This window comes from Hyperolius riggenbachi, chromosome 1 (genome assembly GCF_040937935.1).
Source record: "Hyperolius riggenbachi isolate aHypRig1 chromosome 1, aHypRig1.pri, whole genome shotgun sequence".
Taxonomy (NCBI): Eukaryota; Metazoa; Chordata; class Amphibia; order Anura; family Hyperoliidae; genus Hyperolius; species Hyperolius riggenbachi.
Genome location: NC_090646.1, coordinates 659,407,012 through 659,427,317, shown reverse-complemented (window position 1 = coordinate 659,427,317; position 20,306 = coordinate 659,407,012). Strand labels below are relative to the sequence as shown.

The 20,306-nt window shown below is 43.2% G+C and overlaps 1 protein-coding gene and 1 non-coding gene across 7 annotated transcripts in view; both read right to left on the bottom strand.

Moving 5' to 3' along the window:
• The window catches only part of SLC14A1 (solute carrier family 14 member 1 (Kidd blood group)), a 62,664-nt gene that overhangs the window by 24,335 nt on the left and 18,023 nt on the right, over positions 1-20,306 (bottom strand). For 2 of the 6 annotated variants that reach the window (XM_068252131.1, XM_068252149.1), the window contains exon 2: positions 8,895-8,944. In XM_068252131.1, the coding sequence (XP_068108232.1) occupies positions 8,895-8,924 (30 nt within the window). In that variant the 5' untranslated portion in view covers positions 8,925-8,944. Of the gene's footprint in view, positions 1-8,894; positions 8,948-10,142; positions 10,246-20,306 lie in introns of those variants that run through there. The other 4 variants (XM_068252121.1, XM_068252156.1, XM_068252139.1 and 1 more) reach the window with 3 other exon arrangements.
• Positions 8,440-8,511, bottom strand: TRNAL-CAA (transfer RNA leucine (anticodon CAA)). The gene has a single exon. It is a non-coding gene; the product is annotated as a tRNA-Leu (tRNA).

Here is a 20,306-nt window from a genome sequence, read left to right as displayed (position 1 = left end):
GACCTGTCCTCACTCAGGGATAAGAAGTCGCTCTCTGTAGATGCGAAAGGGGTAGATCACCCCTCCACCAGGGGTGGACACGGTATAGCAGTAGGAGAACAGAGGCGCCAGCAGGATAAAAGTGGATAAAAACTTTAAAATTTGCTGGGAGGAAGTGGTGGACTTACCTCCATAAGGCAGACACGAAAGACTGTCTGAATAGTAGTCACATTTATTAATTAGTACCCCAAAACAGTGCAACGCGTAGTCTGAGGCGCTACACCTGCTATTGCTGAAATTCTGTCTTGTCCCCATTTTTATTGCCTGATGAAGCGGGCTGGGCCTGCGAAACGCGTTGCACTGTTTTGGGGTACTAATTAATAAATGTGACTACTATTCAGACAGTCTTTCGTGTCTGCTTTATGGAGGTAAGTCCACCACTTCCTCCCAGCAAATTTTAAAGTTTTTATCCACTTTTATCCTGCTGGCGCCTCTGTTCTCCTACTGCTATGAAAAACGGTCGTTTTACAGCACACTGGCTGTAAAAACAGACCGTTTTCCCAGATCCAGATGACCGAATCCATACGGATAAAACAACTAATGTGAACGGGGCCTTAGTGGTGCCTGAATCATTTTTTACTGACAAGTTTAATTATTTTCCATCACATATCTACTGGCGGGTGCTGTGGCATTGATCTTACACTGCTTGAATATTGAAGATGAAGAGCATCTTTAAGAGGTGGGAATGGGAGGGTGATAGGAGGGAGCAGCAAGCCAGCCTCTTCCCGTCTGACAATTTGCCTGAACCTTTTCACTAGAGTTTCTCTTTAAAGCTGAATTATGAAGGCAACTTACACTCAGTATTTGTGTTCTGTCTGTTGCTAGTTGTGGCCACAAGGACGAGCGTTTATAGTCTTCCCTGTGTTTTTCGAGCCCTTCGGAGGACTTCTGAGGACTGTCTTATCTCTGCCCAACCCTCACCAGCAGTTCTCCGAAAGGCTGAAGGTGGTGCAAAGAGATAATCACATAATAAACTGTCTACAACTTACTACAGAGCCTTCAAAGTGATGTTTATTGGCTGTTCTTTTTTCTTTTATAGCATAGTTTTGTATGCTTGTTTAAAATGGCCCTGAGAAGGTTTTGCTAGTTATAATAAAAGAAAAAAACAATTTTATATATGACCCTAAGTTAACCCGTAACATAGGCTTAAATCAGGGCAGTATGTCAAAGGTAGAATTGTGTAGTATATGATCCACCATATATGGCCGTACTACTGACGCATCCACTATATATATATATATAATATACAGTGGTGTGAAAAACGATTTGCCCCCTTCCTGATTTCTTATTCTTTTGCATGTTTGTCACACTTAAATGTTTCTGCTCATCAAAAACCATTAACTATTAGTCAAAGATAACATAATTGAACACAAAATGCAGTTTTAAATGATGGTTTTTATTATTTAGTGAGAAAAAAAACTCAAAACCTACATGGCCCTGTGTGAAAAAGTGATTGCCCCCCTTGTTAAAAAATAACTTAACTGTGGTTTATCACACCTGAGTTCAATTTCTGTAGTCACCCCCCGGCCTGATTACTGCCACACCTGTTTCAATCAAGAAATCACTTAAATAGGAGCTATCTGACACAGAGAAGTAGACCAAAAGCACCTCAAAAGCTAGACATCATGCCAAGATCCAAAGAAATTCAGGAACAAATGAGAACAAAAGTAGTGTAATTGAGATCTATCAGTCTGGTAAAGGTCATAAAGCCATTTCTAAAGCTTTGGGACTCCAGCGAACCACAGTGAGAGCCATTATCCACAAATGGCACAAACATGGAACAGTGATGAACCTTCCCAGGAGTGGCCGGCCAACCAAAATTACTCCAAGAGCGCAGAGAAAACTCATCCGAGAGGCCACAAAAGACCCCAGGACAACATCTAAAGAACTGCAGGCCTCACTTGCCTCAATTAAGGTCAGTGTTCACGACTCCACCATAAGAAAGAGACTGGGCAAAATGGCCTGCATGGCAGATATCCAAGGCACAAACAACTTTTAAGCAAAAAGAACATTAAGGCTCATCTCAATTTTGCTAAAAAACATCTCACTGATTGCCAAGAGTTTTGGGAAAATACCTTGTGGACCGGCAAGACAAAAGTTGAACTTTTTGGAAGGTGCGTGTCCCGTTACATCTGGCGTAGAAGTAACACAGCATTTCAGCAAAAGAACATCATACCAACAGTAAAATATGGTGGTGGTAACGTGATGGTCTGGGGTTGTTTTGCTGCTTCAGGACCTGGAAGGCTTGCTGTGATAGATGGAACCATGAATTCTACTGTCTACCAAAAAGTCCTGAAGGAGAATGTCCGGCCATCTGTTAGTCAACTCAAGCTGAAGCGATCGTGGGTGCTGCAGCAGGACAATGACCCAAAACACACCAGCAAATCCACCTCTGAATGGCTGAAGAAAAACAAAATGAAGACTTTGGAGTGGCCTAGTCAAAGTCCTGACCTGAATGCTATTGAGATGTTGTGGCATGACCTTAAAAAGACGGTTCATGCTAGAAAACCCTCAAATAAAGCTGAATTACAACAATTCTGCAAAGATGAGTGGGCCAAAATTCCTCCAGAGCGCTGTAAAAGACTCGTTGCAAGTTATCGCAAACGCTTGATTGCAGTTATTGCTGCTAAGGGTGGCCCAACCAGTTATTAGGTTCAGGGGGCAATTTCTTTTTCACACAGGGCCATGTAGGTTTTGAGTTTTTTTTCTCACTAAATAATAAAAACCATCATTTAAAACTGCATTTTGTGTTCAATTATGTTATCTTTGACTAATAGTTAACGGTTTTTGATGAGCAGAAACATTTAAGTGTGACAAACATGCAAAAGAATAAGAAATCAGGAAGGGGGCAAATAGTTTTTCACACCACTGTATATACACACACTAAAGGGGGGGGGGGGGATATGCCTACAAGACTAGTAGCCTATATACACTAAGGGGGGAATCTGCCTATTATATGCAGATCCCCCCCTTGGTGTTATAGGCTACTAGTCTTGTAGGCAGACCCCCCCTTAAGTATATATATATATATATATATATATATATATATATATATATATATATAGGCAGATCCCCCTTAGTGTATATATAAGCTTAGGCTACTACTACTTCCCTTCTTAGTTAGGCAGCAAATTCCCCCCTACCAGGCCCCCCCCCCCCCCCCCGTGTATCAACCATAGAAATAGAATAGTAAGACAAGATAGATAATATACCTTGTCCTTATACTAGTATAGTGTAGTTAGGTTAGGGATGGGATCAACGGGAGCCTTACTTTTGCTGGTCAGTGCACGAGAGAGTGCATGCTGGGGTGCACGAGAGGAGAAGTTGGCCAGGTGGTCTCTCACAGAGGAGAGGACACAGTCACACAGCAGGGCAGGGCAGGGTGGCTGGCACACAAGCTGTACGCTGCAGCGCTCCTGGCTCCATACATCCTATCACGGGGCCGAGAGCTGGGCGGAGTCTCACACTTACTGCAAGAGGCAGCACCGCAGCAGTTGCTGGTCTTCGCCCCCATCAACCCCAGCGCCGTCACCAGGGGGCGGAGCCAGAGTGAAAGGTAATCGACCAAGCCCGCAGCCGCCGCAGCACAAAATAACATGCGGCAGGAGCGCGGCGCCTCCCTGGAAGCCGGCGGCCCGGCGCCCTGAGCGATAGCTCCGGTCGCACAGGCCAATGGCCGGCCGTGAATGTAGCCACAACGACGCCGGATCTTAAGGATGGACCCCTTTATGTGAGGGAGTGAAGTATTAGTTGGGGCCACTTACAGCTCTGGACTCCCCTTCGTTTGCAGAGGCTGCTCTCCTGTAGTTACACCCCTGCATTGGGGAATGTTGTTGTTAGGCAATCGATGGCAGAAACAAAACCACCACTTCAAACCCAAAATAGCAGAATATCAGTAATAATCACATTGCTGTTGCTGATCCTCTGTTTATTGGGAGCTGGGATGGCACAGGACCCATATGTACTTGAGACGCAATCACTGACCCCGCTTAGAAACCACACATTGTAGCTCATTTCAGGTTCCAGAACCTTGTGGAATGTTGAGGAGCTTGGGCAAGCCATGACCTCATGAAGGAGATACTACAGTAGACTCTCTTTGACGTTTATCATGGAGAACAGACTGGTAGAAGTCATCATCACCAACCACTATTGCTCCTTGTTACCGCTTTAGCTGTTAACATATTCTGCAATAAAAACGTATATAAAATGAGCCCAAGTTATGTGTCCTCGGATGCATTACACCCACTGTGTCCTTCCAAACCAGTGCAGGCTGGTAGCTTCAAAGCTCTGTGTTGCACAACAGAGATGTGTCACCAAGGTGACGGACCATATATAAAATCTATTTTAACAGTGAGACAAATAGCAATATAATGTAAATATTTTTGATTTCACTGCTTGGGTGGTGGTTGCTACTTCAACCATGAACATAGAGCACCATACTGCTATTCTACGTATGTCGAACCATACTTGTGTAGGGAGGGTTCTCTACAGAAGACACTTTTAATAGTTGATGACTGAAACTTCACTTTTCTGAAAAATTCTTTCCAGGTCATCTTCGAACATCACAAGTATGTTACTAAACTTTACATTTATTTTCCAGCCAGAGGGGGCTAGAAAGCGTACTGGTTAAGGACGCCACCTTTGACATGGAAGACCAGCATTTGAATCCTGGCTGGGGCTAGTAGCTATTCAGCAGGAGACTGCCTAAATCTGCAGTGTGGCCTACTGAACACGCCCTTAGTGGCTGCAGCCATAGCTCCCAACTGTCCCTCTTTGGGAGCCATGTCCCTTTTTCCCTCTTTCTTCCTAATTTGTCCCTCTTTCAGGACTGATGTACAGATCTATGTAAATATGTGTATTCTTCTACTCAAAAATGTGTTTAATTGACTCTAAACTTTATTTCCATCCTTTGAATCAGGGGTGTCAAACTCAAATACAAAGTGGGACGAAATTGTTAACTGGAACCTAGTCGTGGGCCGCAATTGTACACTGGGACCTAGTCGCGGGCCACAATTGTACACAGGGACCTAGTCGCGGGCCACAATTGTACACTGGGACCTAGTTGTGGGCCGCAATTGTACACTGGGACCTAGTCGCGGGCCTAAATTGTACACTGGGACCTAGTCGCGGGCCACAATTGTACACTGGGACCTAGTCGCGGGCCACAATTGTACACAGGGACCTAGTCGTGGGCCGCAATTGTACACTGGGACCTAGTCGCGGGCCGCAATTGTACACTGGGACCTAGTCACGGGCCGCAATTGTATAGTGGGACCTAGTTGCGGGCCTAAATTGTACACTGGGACCTAGTCGCAGGTCATCCTCAATGTCTACTGGCCACCTTCCTCCCTTATAAAGTTCTCCGGTGTCTAGATAGTGTACTGGTTAAGGGCACCGCCTTTGACATGGGAGATCAGAGTTTAACTGTCTAAGGTCAGTACCTATTCTGTAAGGAGTCCTTAGGCAAGACTCCCTAACACTGCAGGGTGTCCTCTTGAGCACGCCATTGTGGCTGCAGCTCTTGAGTGCTTTGGTCCAACAGGAGAAAAGCGCTATACAAATGTTAGGATAAGACAGACAACCAATCAATGGCTGCAGGAACTTGCTTGTTGCAAGGGATTGGTTGGAAGGCCCATCAATCAAGTGCGTATGTGGTTTAGGTGTTTGACCAACCAATCAATGATTGTGAAACTGATTAGAGTGGTAGATTGCCCAAAAGTTTGCTGGCATTTCAGCTTTTAAATACCAAACTTTACAGCAAAGAAAGGTGATTGTGCAACATTGCAATCTATCGCTGTCAACAGTGAGTAATCATGGAGTATGAAGGCAGCCATACATCTAGCGATGATGGGCAGATTCGACCAAGAGACAAATCCCTCTCTTATCGAATCTGATAAGACTTGTCAGCTGCCCAGACACCACAAAAAGGGCGCCGCCATTCACTCCCATAATAAATATCGTTTAATGGGCGCCGAACAGGAAAAAAGGGCGCCAGAGATTATTAACGTTACAAACGGCGCCCGGAGATTTTTAATGTTTTATAACTGTGCTTGTGATGATTTAAGTTTAGAAAATGCGCCCGTGTCGAATAACGTTTATAAAAATACTAAACATATTTATCGTATGTAACTAAAACATTATTTGAAATGTTATCCCTTACTGTTTGTAAAACATTATTATTCACAAAATAAAGCGATTTTTATTCCTTAATGTTTGTAAAACATTATTATTCACAAAATAAAGTGATTAGTACGTAATGTAAATTGCAATATATTTTTTACAGTCACTATTTGTAAAACATTATTATCCACATAATAAAGCGATCAGTAAGGGGGTGGTTAGGGTTAGGCACCACCAGGGGGGTCTTAGGGTTAGGCACCACCAAGGGGGTGGTTAGGGTTAGGCACCACCAGGGGGTGGTTAGGGTTAGGCACCACCAGGGGGGTGTTTAGGGTTAGGCACCACCAGGGGGGTCTTAGGGTTAGGCACCACCAGGGGGTCTTAGGGCTAGGCACCACCAGGGGGGTGGTTAGGGTTAGGCACCACCAGAAGGGTGGTTAGGGTTAGGCACCACCAGGGGGGTCTGGGGGTTAGGGATAGGTACAGGGAGGGTTCCGTGTGAGAGTAGGGTTAGGTATAGTTACAGTACAATGTACACCACCAGGGGGGTGGTTAGGGTTAGGCACCACCAGGGGGGTTGTTAGGGTTAGGCACCACCAGGGGGGTGGTTAGGGTTAGGCACCACCAGGGGGGTGGTTAGGGTTAGACACCACCAGGGGGGTCTTAGGATTAGGCACCACCAGGGGGGTCTAAGGGTTAGGGTTAGGTACAGGGAGGGATCTGTGTGAGAGTAGGGTTAGGTATAGTTACAGTACAATGTACACCACCAGGGGGGTGGTTAGGGTTAGGTACCACCAGGGGTGTGGTTAGGGTTAGGCACCACCAGGAGGTTTTAGGGTTAGGCACCACCAGGGGGGTCTTAGGGTTAGGCACCACCAGGGGAGTCTAGGGGTTAGGGATAGGTACAGGGAGGGTTCTGTGTGAGAGTAGGGTTAGGTTTAGTAAAATTTTAGTAATACTTACTAATGTTTTACAACACATTACGAACGTAGTTATATTTATATCATCATTATAAACAATATTTTCAGATTTTATTACAAGAAGAAACGATAAATGAAGCTTATTCACAATAATATACAATTATAACGATTAAACATATATTATCGTTTTTTTAACAAACGTAATTATAAGTTTCACTTTTGAAACAGAAGATTAACGTTTTCACAATTGCCGATTTCATACACATTATTTAATGATTTATAAATTTGTAAAACATTATTTGTAAACGATATACAACCAGTGCCGCTCATCCGGATTCCGGATATCCGGGTAACCCGGATATCCAAAAGTTTTTACGCTATCCGGCCGGATCCGGATCTCGGATACCTGGGCCCAAATCCGGTTAGCTATCTGCGGATATTTGGATATCCGCGGATATTGCAGATATCCGGATCCGAAACTGATTACAAAGATAAAATCTCTCCACCCTCCTCCTCCTCCATGGATCTTGTCTTCCAGGGATTTGTAGGAATCAAACCCAGGTCAACTGCTTGGAAGGCAGCTATGCTCACCAGGGGCGTATCTGGGTAACATGGAGCCTATGGCAAACACTGAAATTGAGCCCCCTTCCCCCAGGTCAGCGCCCCTTTCCTTCTAAGAACAGCATCCCTTCTTGCATACATCTTATGGTTGCTTGTGTTTTTGGGTGTGGGATATTGCTGAAGTTACTTTTTTGGAAATATCTCTTATTCCCTCTTTGTCCTCTTTTCTACCACTAAGCTAAGTGTGCCCTACATACATAAGTTTGAACGGCACTATTGATAAATAACGTTACTGTGTGCCGTTTTTCTTCTTTTTTCCCTGTGCGCCATTATTATGCAGTACTAACGATAAATAGCGGTAAGCGTATTTTTTTAATGCGGCGCCATTTGTATGCATAGGCGCTGTGCGCCATTATTCACTGATCCGAAGTTAAGTAGCCATGTTCCCCAGATAACAGAATACATTTGATCTGTGGTCTGAGAGATGAGGAAGGCACTGGAATAGGCATGGAGGCACAGCACAGGGGCAGTCATGGCGCCCATGGTGCTGTGGCGCCCATGGCATGAGCCATGCCTGCACCCCTCTAGATACGCCTCTGATGCTCACCACTATACAGCCAACGTTACATGCTGAAGCCAGCCAGTTCACTCATCTCTTCAACTACAGAAAGGCCCAGGAGTAGTCTTAGCTACCCTAATATCTATGTTATGGCAGGGCCCTTATTACACTTTCTCTTACAGGGCTATGGAAACCGTTTTGCCCATGCGACAAAGCGATGTGCAAAAATGAAATCATGCCTAGCAGAGGATGGTTTCGATCCATCGACCTCTGGGTTTTGGGCCCAGCACGCTTCCGCTGCGCCACTCTGCTTACGTTTGTATATATTCTTCAGGTTTAAGAAGGGTACATTAGTTGAAATAGTTACACTACAATCTATGTTACAGCAAGGCCCTAATGACACTTTCTTTTAAGGGGCTATGGCCGCCGATTGGTCCATGTGGTCCTTCCTTCGTCCCTTTTTCAGGACTCATTTACAAGTGTTGTTTGAATTATAAAACATAGTTTTCTTATGAAATCTTTATGGGATGCGGTGGCTACCTCTGCAACCCCTATTGCTACGCCCCTGGGTATGCGTGACTGGCGGTGTGCCAGGGGTGTAGTTAGAGGTGTGGCAGGGGTGTGGCTTAAGTGTCCCTCTTTCTGATCTCAAAAAGTTGGTAGGTATGTAAATGATATGAAAATATTGCAGTTACCTTTTTTTTCTTTGGACAGTCCTTGGACATGTGAACTTGTCTGTGCAGATCTGCTGAAAAAGAATGTTTCAGATTAAACAACTGTACAAAGTAGATTTTGTTAAGGTTATGTCAAAATGATGTTTTTCTGTTGCAGATATGATCAAACAATATAGGAAGTGGAGCAGGTAGACTGAATACACAGAATTGCAGATTAACATTCTTGAAAGTCCTCATCAGATGTTTAGACGATACAGACACTTCTGCAATTACCTTTTTCACCTGTGTTGTCTCCTAGGAGATCATTTTTCAGCTTGTTTTTAAAATACATTTTTCAGCACTTTGCCATTGAAAAAGTAACAAAAAGTAGATGAAAGGTACCATCAAAATTATTTCATCAAAATAATTTTGAGTATTTTCTAACTTTCTGGTGCCTTAAAAAGCACTTTATTGACAAGGTGTGGTAATATCAACTAGATAAAAACTCAGAAGACAACGTTACCGTATATTCTGGCGTATAAGACGACTCGGCGTATAAGACGACCCCCCAACTTTTCCAGTTAAAATATAGAGTTTTGGATATACTCGCCGTATATAAGACTACCCCTCTTCCAACACACACCAAATAAAAAAAAATAATCATATACTGGTGCTATGTATGAACAGATACTGGTGCTGTACTGTATGTGGTACCCAGTAAATAACAGTATACAGGTGATTGACTGGTTGGATTGGTCATCTCTCCCTGTCTCCAAGCGGATAGTTCAGCTCTCCCTGTTTATTAGAGCGGTATGGAAGAATAGATTGCGCTGTGCCCATAAAACACGCCTCTTTTACCCGCCTGACCCACCCTTGTATCCTATTTACCTCCTTCTCTGCCTCTCAGATCTCACACATGTGCGCCTGCGCCGCTTCACTACAGTCCTCAGCAGCGAGATCTGAGAGGCGGTAACAGGATAGGGCGGGCCAGACGGGTGGAAGAGGCGTGTTTTATGGGCACAGTGCGATCTCTTTCTTCCATACCCTTTGCCCTCTACAAACACAGAACCAATAAACTTCTCTCTGACTAGCAATTGATCCTGATAAAGTGACAATCCCATAAAGCTGAACTAAAGTCAAATTACAAACTACTTTGGATGACCAAAGAGTCATAGTTAGTGAGTCTTTTGGCTATCAGTCTGATGTCTGTACAGGCATCCCTTTTGCACCCATCAAAATATGGATGACAAGCATCTGGCTTTTGTGAATATTTTGTAGTGATTTCCTTGCCTTCAGAAGCTGTGAAGAGCCTCCCGCTTCTCCACCTCCCCCTCCCCTCTTCACTGAGCAGTACATACAGCAGCGCTATGCTCAGTTCACCTGACTGTTACTGCCTGCCAGTAGACTGTTGGCTAAAACCACCTCCGGCGACTGTTACATCCAGCAAACAGCTAGTGTACGGGGCTTAGAAGATTTTCATGCATTTTCACAATACAATTCTTCATTTTAATAGAACGCACCAGATGTGACTATGGTGCCTAGCTAATCGGGACTATAGGCAAAACACAATGACTGCAAGTAACAGCACAAAGATGCAGGCCTGAGGCCTAGGTCATTGCCCCACCCCCATACTCTACAAGCTTCCGTTGTCCTTGTTCCTAGTGGGAAGGCGGGGGGGGGGTCGCTGAAAGGATAAAAAAACACAGTAAGTAGGTGTGTAATTGGACCAAGACTGGGGTGTGTCAAGGAAAAACCACACCCAAAGAGGAACTTCAACCCAGGGTTGAGCAACTTCATCTCAATCAGTAGCCAAGACCCCCATTACCATGAGAAATATTTACCTCTTTGGCTCTTTTTGAATATTGATCATCAGGGACGCCTGGGTGGCTGATATTGTGGTGAATCCCCTCCTATAGTGTGATGTCAGGGCCATGGCTTATTGCATTGTAGGAAAAAATGGCGTTTCCTAACTGCCAAGCAAGCGGTATCTCACTCTGTGCATATATATATAACAATAATAAGGGGGTACCAGGGTAATAAACAACTTCAAACTGTAGTAAATAGACAATCCCTCATAGGTACTACACTATTAATAGCAACAATACAATTTTATTTATAAATACAAGATAAAATGCAGGGTGTGGTAGAACCATACTCCTACATGTAGGTTAAATACAGTGGAGATATCAGGAAGGGGGGGGGGGGGGTCGTTGCTTATCCCGACCCTCACCACTCTGTACCAAGTCAGGTTAGTTTGTCATAGTGGGGTGTAGCTATCCTCACTGTGTGTCTGTAGGTCAGCCCCTCTGTAAGGAGGGATCACTGAGCCAAGTGGTAGTGGTCCTGTGGCCAGAGAATCCCTACTCACACAATTGCTGGATGGACATGAAACTATAGCTGCTCATAATATAATACAGTGACACAAACAACCTTTTAACCTAACACATAATAGCCGGTGTGTTTATAGGTAACAGCAGTTGGGGCTTTCTTTTTTTATGTCTTCCAGTAGTAAAGTTGACCCGTAGGCTCCCAGTGGATCAAACAACATGAACAAATTACATAACGAATATAAATCATTTCTTGATCTATTTCTATTTTTTAACTTCTCACTTTGTAATGTTTTGTTTTATTCCCCCCATTACTATCTTTCGATAAACTTATATTATTATTTATTTATTTAATTATCATTATTATTTATTTATAAAGCGCCAACATATTCCGTGGCGCTGTACAATGTAAGAAAACAAACAAGGGATACATAATGATACATACAATGATATACATCAAATATGAACACTGATACAAGATACAGCACTGCTGATTACATTAGCAAATTTAACATGATGACTAAAATGTATGAATGTCTAACAGTGTGCAAGCTGTTAAATTACTAACATTCCATGACACAAAAGGGTGAGAGCCCTGCCCTTGCGAGCTTACAATCTAAAGGAATGGGGTGGAAACAAGAGGTGGGGGGGGAAGTATACAGTATATGTACAGGCAGTGTGTAATTAGGTTATTTAGCGGGTGCATGGCCTAAGCTAGAGAATATGCTTGTCGGAAAAGGTGGGTTTTGAGGGAGCGTTTAAAGATTTCAAAGGTGGGAGAGTGGCGGATGTGCTGTGGAAGGGCATTCCAGAGGCATTTATTTATTTATTTATATAGCATTGACATCTTCTGCAGCACATTACAGAGTGCTTAGTCACTGACTGTCCTCAGAGGAGCTCACAATCTAATCCTACTATAGTCATAGTCTAATGTCCTACCATATTATCATTATGTATTTATATAGCACTGACATCTTCTGCAGCACATTACAGAGTACATATTTATGTCCAGGCCTGGATTTACCTCATAAGGAGCCTATAGGCAAAGATCTCCTGGCACCCTAGACTTTGTCCTTCATGAACCTACAACCCCCTGCTGAATGACACCACAAGTGTGCTGACTGGCCCAGCTGTCACTTCTCCCTTACTTCCCTTGCCCATTAGAGGCAGCTACAGGTGCCCCTTAGCATTAGGTAGCCAGAGGTACCCTCAGTATTAGGTAGCTGGAGGTGTCCCTGACTGAAGGGAGATCTGGTCAGAGGAATGCTGAGAGCAGGGTAAATAACCTCTCATTTATGCTTTGGTCAGGACTCTGCATAGGGAGGGAGGCGCTCAGGGAGGGGAGTCAGCCACCTTTCCATCATCAGGTGCCTGTAGGCAGGTGCCTACAGTGCCTTATAGAAAATCCGGCCCTCTTCATGTCAGTGACCTCACCATTTAATCCCTGCCATAGTCATAAGTACATCCTTGTTTAGGGCAAATTTAGGTTTGCTTTAAAGGACACCTGAGGTGAAAATAATGAATGAAATAAACCATTGCATCTATCCTCCTTCTCCTGAAAATGACTTTTTAAGATATTCCACAGTTTTATTTTATATTTAAATCTACATTTTATGTTTTTATCATCTTATTGTTTTTGCTCAATGTGTATTCATTGAAATATGCCAGAGCTAAAATCTGAACGATTGACCCTTTTATCTCTTTCCTGCTCTCAGAAGCCATTTTGTGCTAGGAAAGTGTTTTATAGTTGTAATTACTTATCAGTGATGGTCACACTGTAGTCGGACCCAGTCCTGACTCAGACAGGAACTGCCACTTGCATACCTGATGTTTAACTCTTTCAGGCAGAGAAAGGAAAAAGGAACACAGCATAGTTATTTGTGTGCTAGGCACTGTACATACCCATGTCTATCTTATCATGTCACATGTCACTTCGGGTATCCTTTAAGCAATCTCACAATTCCATCTGACCCAGATGAGCACTGGAAATCACTTATGTTCTTTAGCACCGGCCATTCTTATGCTAGCAACACAAAGATTAGTAAATTATTGGCTGGAAATGCTAAACTCCCTGATCAAAAATCGATTGCAGTGATTCTAACAATTTGTCCACTCAGTCTTGATCAGATATCGAAAATCAGTTGAACCGTTAGCATGGCTTTGTAATGCCAACCACACCTGCTGAGTGGAGATTCGCCAAAATCTTTCCATTTATCCCTTTTCATCAATAAACTGTCCGAAATCAGTCAAAAGTGAATCAATCCAGCATGTTTGTTGGGATCACTAGATCACTGTCAGATTCAGCCTCAAAATCACTAAAAGTATTGCCAGACTAGTATGCCAACCGCAAGATGTAATAAAACATGCGTAAAAGTGGATTAGGTAATTATATCTGGCCTGTAAAATTTATATGAAATACCAAAAACAAACACAGTAAAGTAACAGAATATCTGCAATAAAACTTCTGAGCAAATACAATTCTAACATATTAAGATGCCATTTACTTCTATACAGGAATGTAGTAGAACAGGTTGAAGACATGGGTATGATATGACCCCCATAATGGGTTGAGGTCTCTGGGCAGGCCTAGACTCCCACAGCCCATTCCTGATACTTGATTGGCCCTGAGCTTACCCTACTTCATGTTAAGGTTGCCATTCATAAGTTGTAATTTTCAGTGGTGGACATCGCATGCCTGTAGATCAGAACCTAGGATCCATTGAACAAGCAGTGGGAGCAGGGACGGATCTAGGGGGGGGGGGGGCAGGCGGGTCTCTTGCCCCAGGCGCAGTTTGTTGAATTCTTAAAAAGGCGGCAAAATGAATGGCAGTTTAGGCGCCAAAACCTGACCTTTAGGCGCCAAAACCTGACCTTGCCCCAGGCGCTACTTGGTCTTGATCCGTCCCTGAGTGGGAGGAGTAATAGGGGCTTGGTTGCATAGCTTTTTACAGATGTTTTGGAGGGACTGACCCTTAGAGCTGGTTTACACGGACGTTTTGCTAGCATTAAACACGGCTTTAAAAGTAGTTTTTAGTGATCTACAGTTGGACATGTGTACGCACCTAAAGGGTTTTTCTCCTTCCTGTTGATCAAGTGAGATCTGTGAGGGTCCAGGACAGTGTTGTACCTTATTTTCTGGTTGAACTGAATGGACGTATGTCTTTTTTCAACTCAACTATGCAACTATGTAACTGTTCTGATTGTGGAGTTTGCCTGGAGTGTGACAAACGGGATTACCCCGGTATGCTACCGAGGAGAACAAAGAGCACAGATGGAATTTCAGTACTGGTGACAGCCGACTACACGGGGTCATCTCAGTTTAATGCTTTCAATTTCAGTTCAAGAAAAAAAAATCTGCTGCCCAGAACTTCTTATGCGTATGTTCTTGCTACAGGCGCTGCATGTGTGACTGCATGGCCACAAAACTCTAATTGAAGCGACCGATTCTGTGTGTGACGGCCACAGGGGATGGGATAACTGGTTCTAGAAAAACAACAACCCCTCCACATCTCCATCATTACAAAAATATCTAGAGTTAGGCTAGGTCCACACTAGGCACGGTTGCAGGACGGACATTGCAGTCCGGGATCAGGGGAAGATCAGGTGAAGTACCACCAGACCGAAAACTGATCAAAGTGCATCAGTTTTGCATCAGTTTCCGTTCAGTTTTTTACCCCAAAGAACGGACAGAAAACGTCTCTATCATTAGGAAGGTAGTGGGAGGATTTTTTGGACCAATAATAAAGTTCAGGCTATCCGTTTTCTCATCAGTTTTTGTTGCTATTTTATCTGTGGAGATGGAGATGCGTTTTCTCATTGCTTTTTACTACCCATCCGTGTATCCGTGGTCCGTGAAAATGCAGCAGATCCGGACCTTCCGTTCAGGTTTTGAAAACGGGTCCCCGCAAACGCAGACGGATCAGTTTTTTTCTCTGGTGAGGACAGCTGCTATTTTTAACATTAGTATCCGGGACTCCGTTTTTCATCAGGGCTGAAAAACGCAGCCACGGATATGTTTCCGGACCTAGTGTGGACTAGGCCTTACAGACTTCCCAGCAAGCTCATGGTGAACCTGAAAAATACCTGTCACAGCATATCACCAGACACTTTACCTCCTGTTTTCGAGAAACAAGTAAAATGCAGATAAAAGCAAAAAAAAGTTCAGTTTGTCCTGCAGTCAGCAGAGGTCCGTTCCTCTGGAGCAGGAAATTTGGGCACCCGCGGTTAATGGACAATTTGTGTGCCTAATAGGCACTAATGTAAATATCGGCTATAGGCACCGAAAGCAGAAAATTGGGTGTGCGATGATTATCATTTTAAAAATTACGTTATTATGATTTTTAAAAGTTTTTTTAGTTTTTAAAAATCAGAATCTTTTTTTTTGACATTTTTAATGATTAGTATTTAGATATTCTTCATTTTGGAAAGTTATCATTTTTAACTTTATTGATTTCAATATTATAAGGTTAGAAAGGGAGGTTTTAGGCATCAGGAAGGGGGGTTTAGGGTTAGGTGTCAGGAAGGGGGGTTTTAGGGTTAGGCATCAGGAAGGGGGGTTTAGGGTTAGGTGTCAGGAAGGGGGGTTTTAGGGTTAGGCTTCAAGAAAGGGGGTTTTAGGATTAAAGGGGGGGGGTAAGGTTAGGTGTCAGGAAGGGGAGTCTTGGGGTTAGCTATCGGGAAGGGAGGGTTCTGTGTGAGAGTAGGGTTAGGTTAAGTTTTAGGGGGGTTTTAGGGTTAGGCATCAGGAAGGGGGGGGGGGGGGTTGGGGTTAGGCAACAGGAAGGGAGAGTTCTGTGTAGAGTAGGGTTAGGTGGGTTAAGTGGTAGTACAATATTGTGAATATATACTGATATTTTACACTATTTACATTTTTTAATGAAACATTTTGGTATATATTAACAATAATTTTATGAACGAAAACTGGTGCCCATTTTTCCTCGCACCCCTATTTCATGCACGCCATCCCTCCATCTCTTCTAAGCTTGCGTGTGGGCATTTACAGGCATACCTCCACTCAGACGCGAGTAGGTGAGCCTTACTGACTGTAAGCTGCTTGCTGGACCACTCTGTAACTTTGGAACGTTTTGTGAATGTTGTAGAGAATTGTGTGCCCTGTAGCCGGTGGTTTCCCCTCCGCTAGAACCTCAGCAGCTTCTGCAAACACAGAACGGCTTATATTCCACTAATCTGATCTCATATAACGCTTGTTCCAGGAAAGCACACAGCCCTGACACAAGGCTGGCACACTGTCATGTTTACCTTCCATTCTCCGCTAATTATACCTCTGTATAAAGTGATGGCATTCCGCTGCTGGCAGATCTGCTACACGATGTCACTGTTATGTCACACAACATGACTTATTGTATTTCCCGTTATAACTGATTATCGTAATCAGCTAATAACGGTCACGCAACATTTCACATACATTTTTGCAATTATGCCCACACGTAATTACGATTTACAAATTCAATCGATTTTGTGTAATCATCATTCAGATCTTGTAGTTTTTAAGAAAATCGTTTTTAAAATGCACAATAAAAAATGTTTTTTTAAATATAGCAATGTATGTAGGCTTTGCTGTTAACTGGTAAAGTCAGCACAAATTTACGGAAAAAGTGACATGAAAAATTCGAAATGACAAATGATTGCAATTACAGGCAAAATGAATTACGATTTTTACAAAAATTTCGTATCACGATTTTGCATCATAATTTGAGAATTTCGATGTGAAATTACGCCTATGTGAAATCTGTACACATCACTACCCGTTATCCATCGGTCATCCTCTCTATATGCTGTTTAGTGCTGTGCTCGACTTTCACATAATCATATTTTCGTATCAAAATTTGCAATTATAATGCAAAATCATAATATGAAATTTCTGGCCAATTCATAATTAATTTTGTGTCTAACTTCCTGTTCTGTAATTTTATGTAACTTTATGTTCTGTAATTTTGCAATTATGCGTAATAACACGAAAGTGTGAAATTTGATTTAAAAAAGACCTTTAAATTTAAGCTATGGAGAAAATTGATTTGAAAAAAAACAAACAAAACTTTTTTTAACCACCTTACGACCGCCTAACGCCGATTGCCAACAAGTCCTGGGGGAGGATATTAGCACGGATTGCGTGTGCCGATATGCGGCATCCCCGCTTGAGTGACGTAGAGCACCGTCAACAGTCTGCCAGCGGCAATCTTCACCGGCAGATTGAAAAAAAGAAACGGCCGTTTCTTTGGCTTGTACAGTGCTGCGATCTACCGCAGCTCTGTACTGGGGACAGCCCTGTCACTTGGCTGTTCCCTTGAGTGGCAAGGAAAGAGATCCCTCTCATAGGCTGATGCCTATGAGAGGATTACCGTGATTGGCTCTCCGGGGGGAGCGTGGGATGCTGGGAAAGTTAATTGTAATTTTAATTAAAAATAAATAACAATAAAATGAATAAAAAAAAACCTCCAAAAAAACATGGCAGCAGTGGTCAGAGAAGAAAAGGAGCCAAGATTAATTTGTGTGTTAAAGGAGTCATCAGGTAAATTTTAACATATGACCTTTACTCACCTGGGGCTTTCTCCAGCCCCTTGCAGCTGACTGACTGTCCCATGCTGTCACCTGCACAGTTCGCCATGGCTCACGTGGCCATGATTGACAGCGGTGATTCGCGCAGCCACAGTAAGGGCGACCCCGTGGTCGGCCTGAATACCGAGCGGCGAGAGCGGGACAGTGGCGGGGAGGTGACATTGTGTGACAATTAGCTGCAAGGGGCTGGAGAAAGCCCCAGGTGAGTAAAGGTCATTTGTTAAAATTTCCTGATGACTCCTTTAAGTTGTATGGATCTGCAGGGAACTGTTGAAGCTGCAGTGTGCTGAATTGTAAAAAAATCGCCTGGTCACTAGGGGGTGTAAGCCTGTGGCCCTTATGTGGTTAAACTCAGTAAAATGACATTTTGCTGTGAAATACTTTAATACTGTAAAAACTGAGATCCGTATACACATTTAAAAAAAATGGACAGTGCAGGGTACCTTCCTCCTAGGCCTCGTTAACCCCTTGTCTCCCCTGCAGGCTGTTCTAGCCAGATTGCAGATTCTGGATAGCGTGGGGCTCTGCACCCTGAGAAATACCAGCCCGTATGGTCCATGATATGGGGGGGGGGGGGGCTCTGTATTCAAAGTATTCAGAACTTGGAACGCGGTATACATTAAAGTGTACCACAGCAAAATGTCATTTTTTTCTTTGATTTTTTTTTCTTTTTTTTTTTAAAGAGGAGCTGTCAGCCATACTATCTCAGAAAAACACATATATAAATACAAAAGTACTTTCTCTACCTACATAACATATGTATTGCACTGTCCACGTTTTGATTTTAGTGATTTTTCTATAGTAAAAAAAGAGAAAATCCTTCTAAAAGGTGGCCACACGCGATACAATAAAATTATCCGATTTTACGGCAATTCGATAAATATGATCGGATCTCCCCCAAAAAAAAATAGATAGCTTTTTTTTCATTCAACTGAAACTTCTGATCGGATTTACCGTTTTTTTTACAATTTTTATCGATTTGGAATGCTGGAAATTTTTCTTCTATTTTTCTAAAGATTGCATGGTGTGTGTTAGATTGTCAATTTATTAATATACACACCCTAGCAATTTTAATCATAATTGAGGAAAAATTGAACATAGGTGTGTGGTACATTGGTCATATTTTTGAAATGTTACAATAACTTACAAAAATTGACTGCAGTTCTTGAATTGAACAGATATTTTAAAAAAAATGTATAGTGTGTGGCCACCTTTAGGATTCTCCATTTTAACTGGGTCTATTTTGAAGCCAATCTTGATGTCATTTCCTCCCTTACTCTCTTCTGCCTGATTGTGTATGTATTGCCAGCCTTCCTCCCAGTCTTCAGGCACTCCTACCCAGCTCTGCAATAGAAAGTGCATTGTCTCAGCATGAGAAATATTGGCCAATCAGAGAGGAACAGAGGTGTGGGAGGGGAAAACAGGAGGGAAAGAGGCTTCAGCCAATCAAGCTGCATTAGTTAAGTTTGAGGGGAAGTAGAGAAGTAAAAAATGTCTATCCATCTCAGTGGAGTCAGAAGTGTGCTTGGCCCATGTCCGAAGACCTTACAGTTGTTGACATTCAAATCCCTGCACAATCTGGGCCCTGGATACATGAAGGACTTGCTGAAGCTGCACCACACCTCTCACAACCTCAGATCAGCAAGTTCTATAAACTTGGTCACTCCCAGAGTGCACCTCAAAAAATCTGGAGATAGAGCCTTCTGTCATGCTGCCCCTACTCTTTGGAACTCCCTGCCACACCCAGTAAAGACAGAACCATCCCTGGAGCTATTCAAATCCAGACTGAAAAGCCACCTGTTTAGCCTGACATTTCCAGACTTATAAAATTCTTCCTCTGTACCACAATGGTCTAAGCCATGCTTATGCGCTTTGAGTCCTATGGGAGAAAAGCGCTCTACAAATGTTATTTGTTGTTGTTGTTGTTGTTTGAGAAAATCAATGTCAAAGTCGGCTGAAATTTCCACAAAAATCTGCATCGGAATGCGGAAAGCGGTAGGGGAAAGCGGTAGCGGTAATCGGCAAAGGCGGAAAGTGGATTTTCAAGAGAAGCGGAAATTGGCATTTCCGACCATCCCTAACGCTCCCATGCAGCCGTCCTCAGTCTTCTCCCTCTTCGGTACCGAGTCCTGTAACTTCAGCAAGTCACGGCCAGTCAGCACAGGAGAAGTGAGCCCTCTACGTATCTCTCCGGCGGTACACTGAAGAGGACGGCGGCGTAGGTGCGATCCGTGCGCATGGGGCTGGAGTAAGCACCAGGTATGTATAAAACTTTGTTAAACTCAGCTCTGGTTTACTTTGAATGTTAATGGACCCTTCTGAATTTTCTACAATCCAAGTCTAAAGCCGGGTACACACATTCAATCAGTGACCAATTTTACCACCTACGTGTAGTGTGAGGGTTTACCTACACAATATGGAAACAAAATGTCTAGGAATAAAAAAGGCCTCTATGGATGAATAGAAAGGTTAAAGATAAAATGAAGTGGGAATATAATGTCTATAAGGTCCTAAAACAGGAGGGGACCGAGGCTGCATTAAAGGGAAGGTT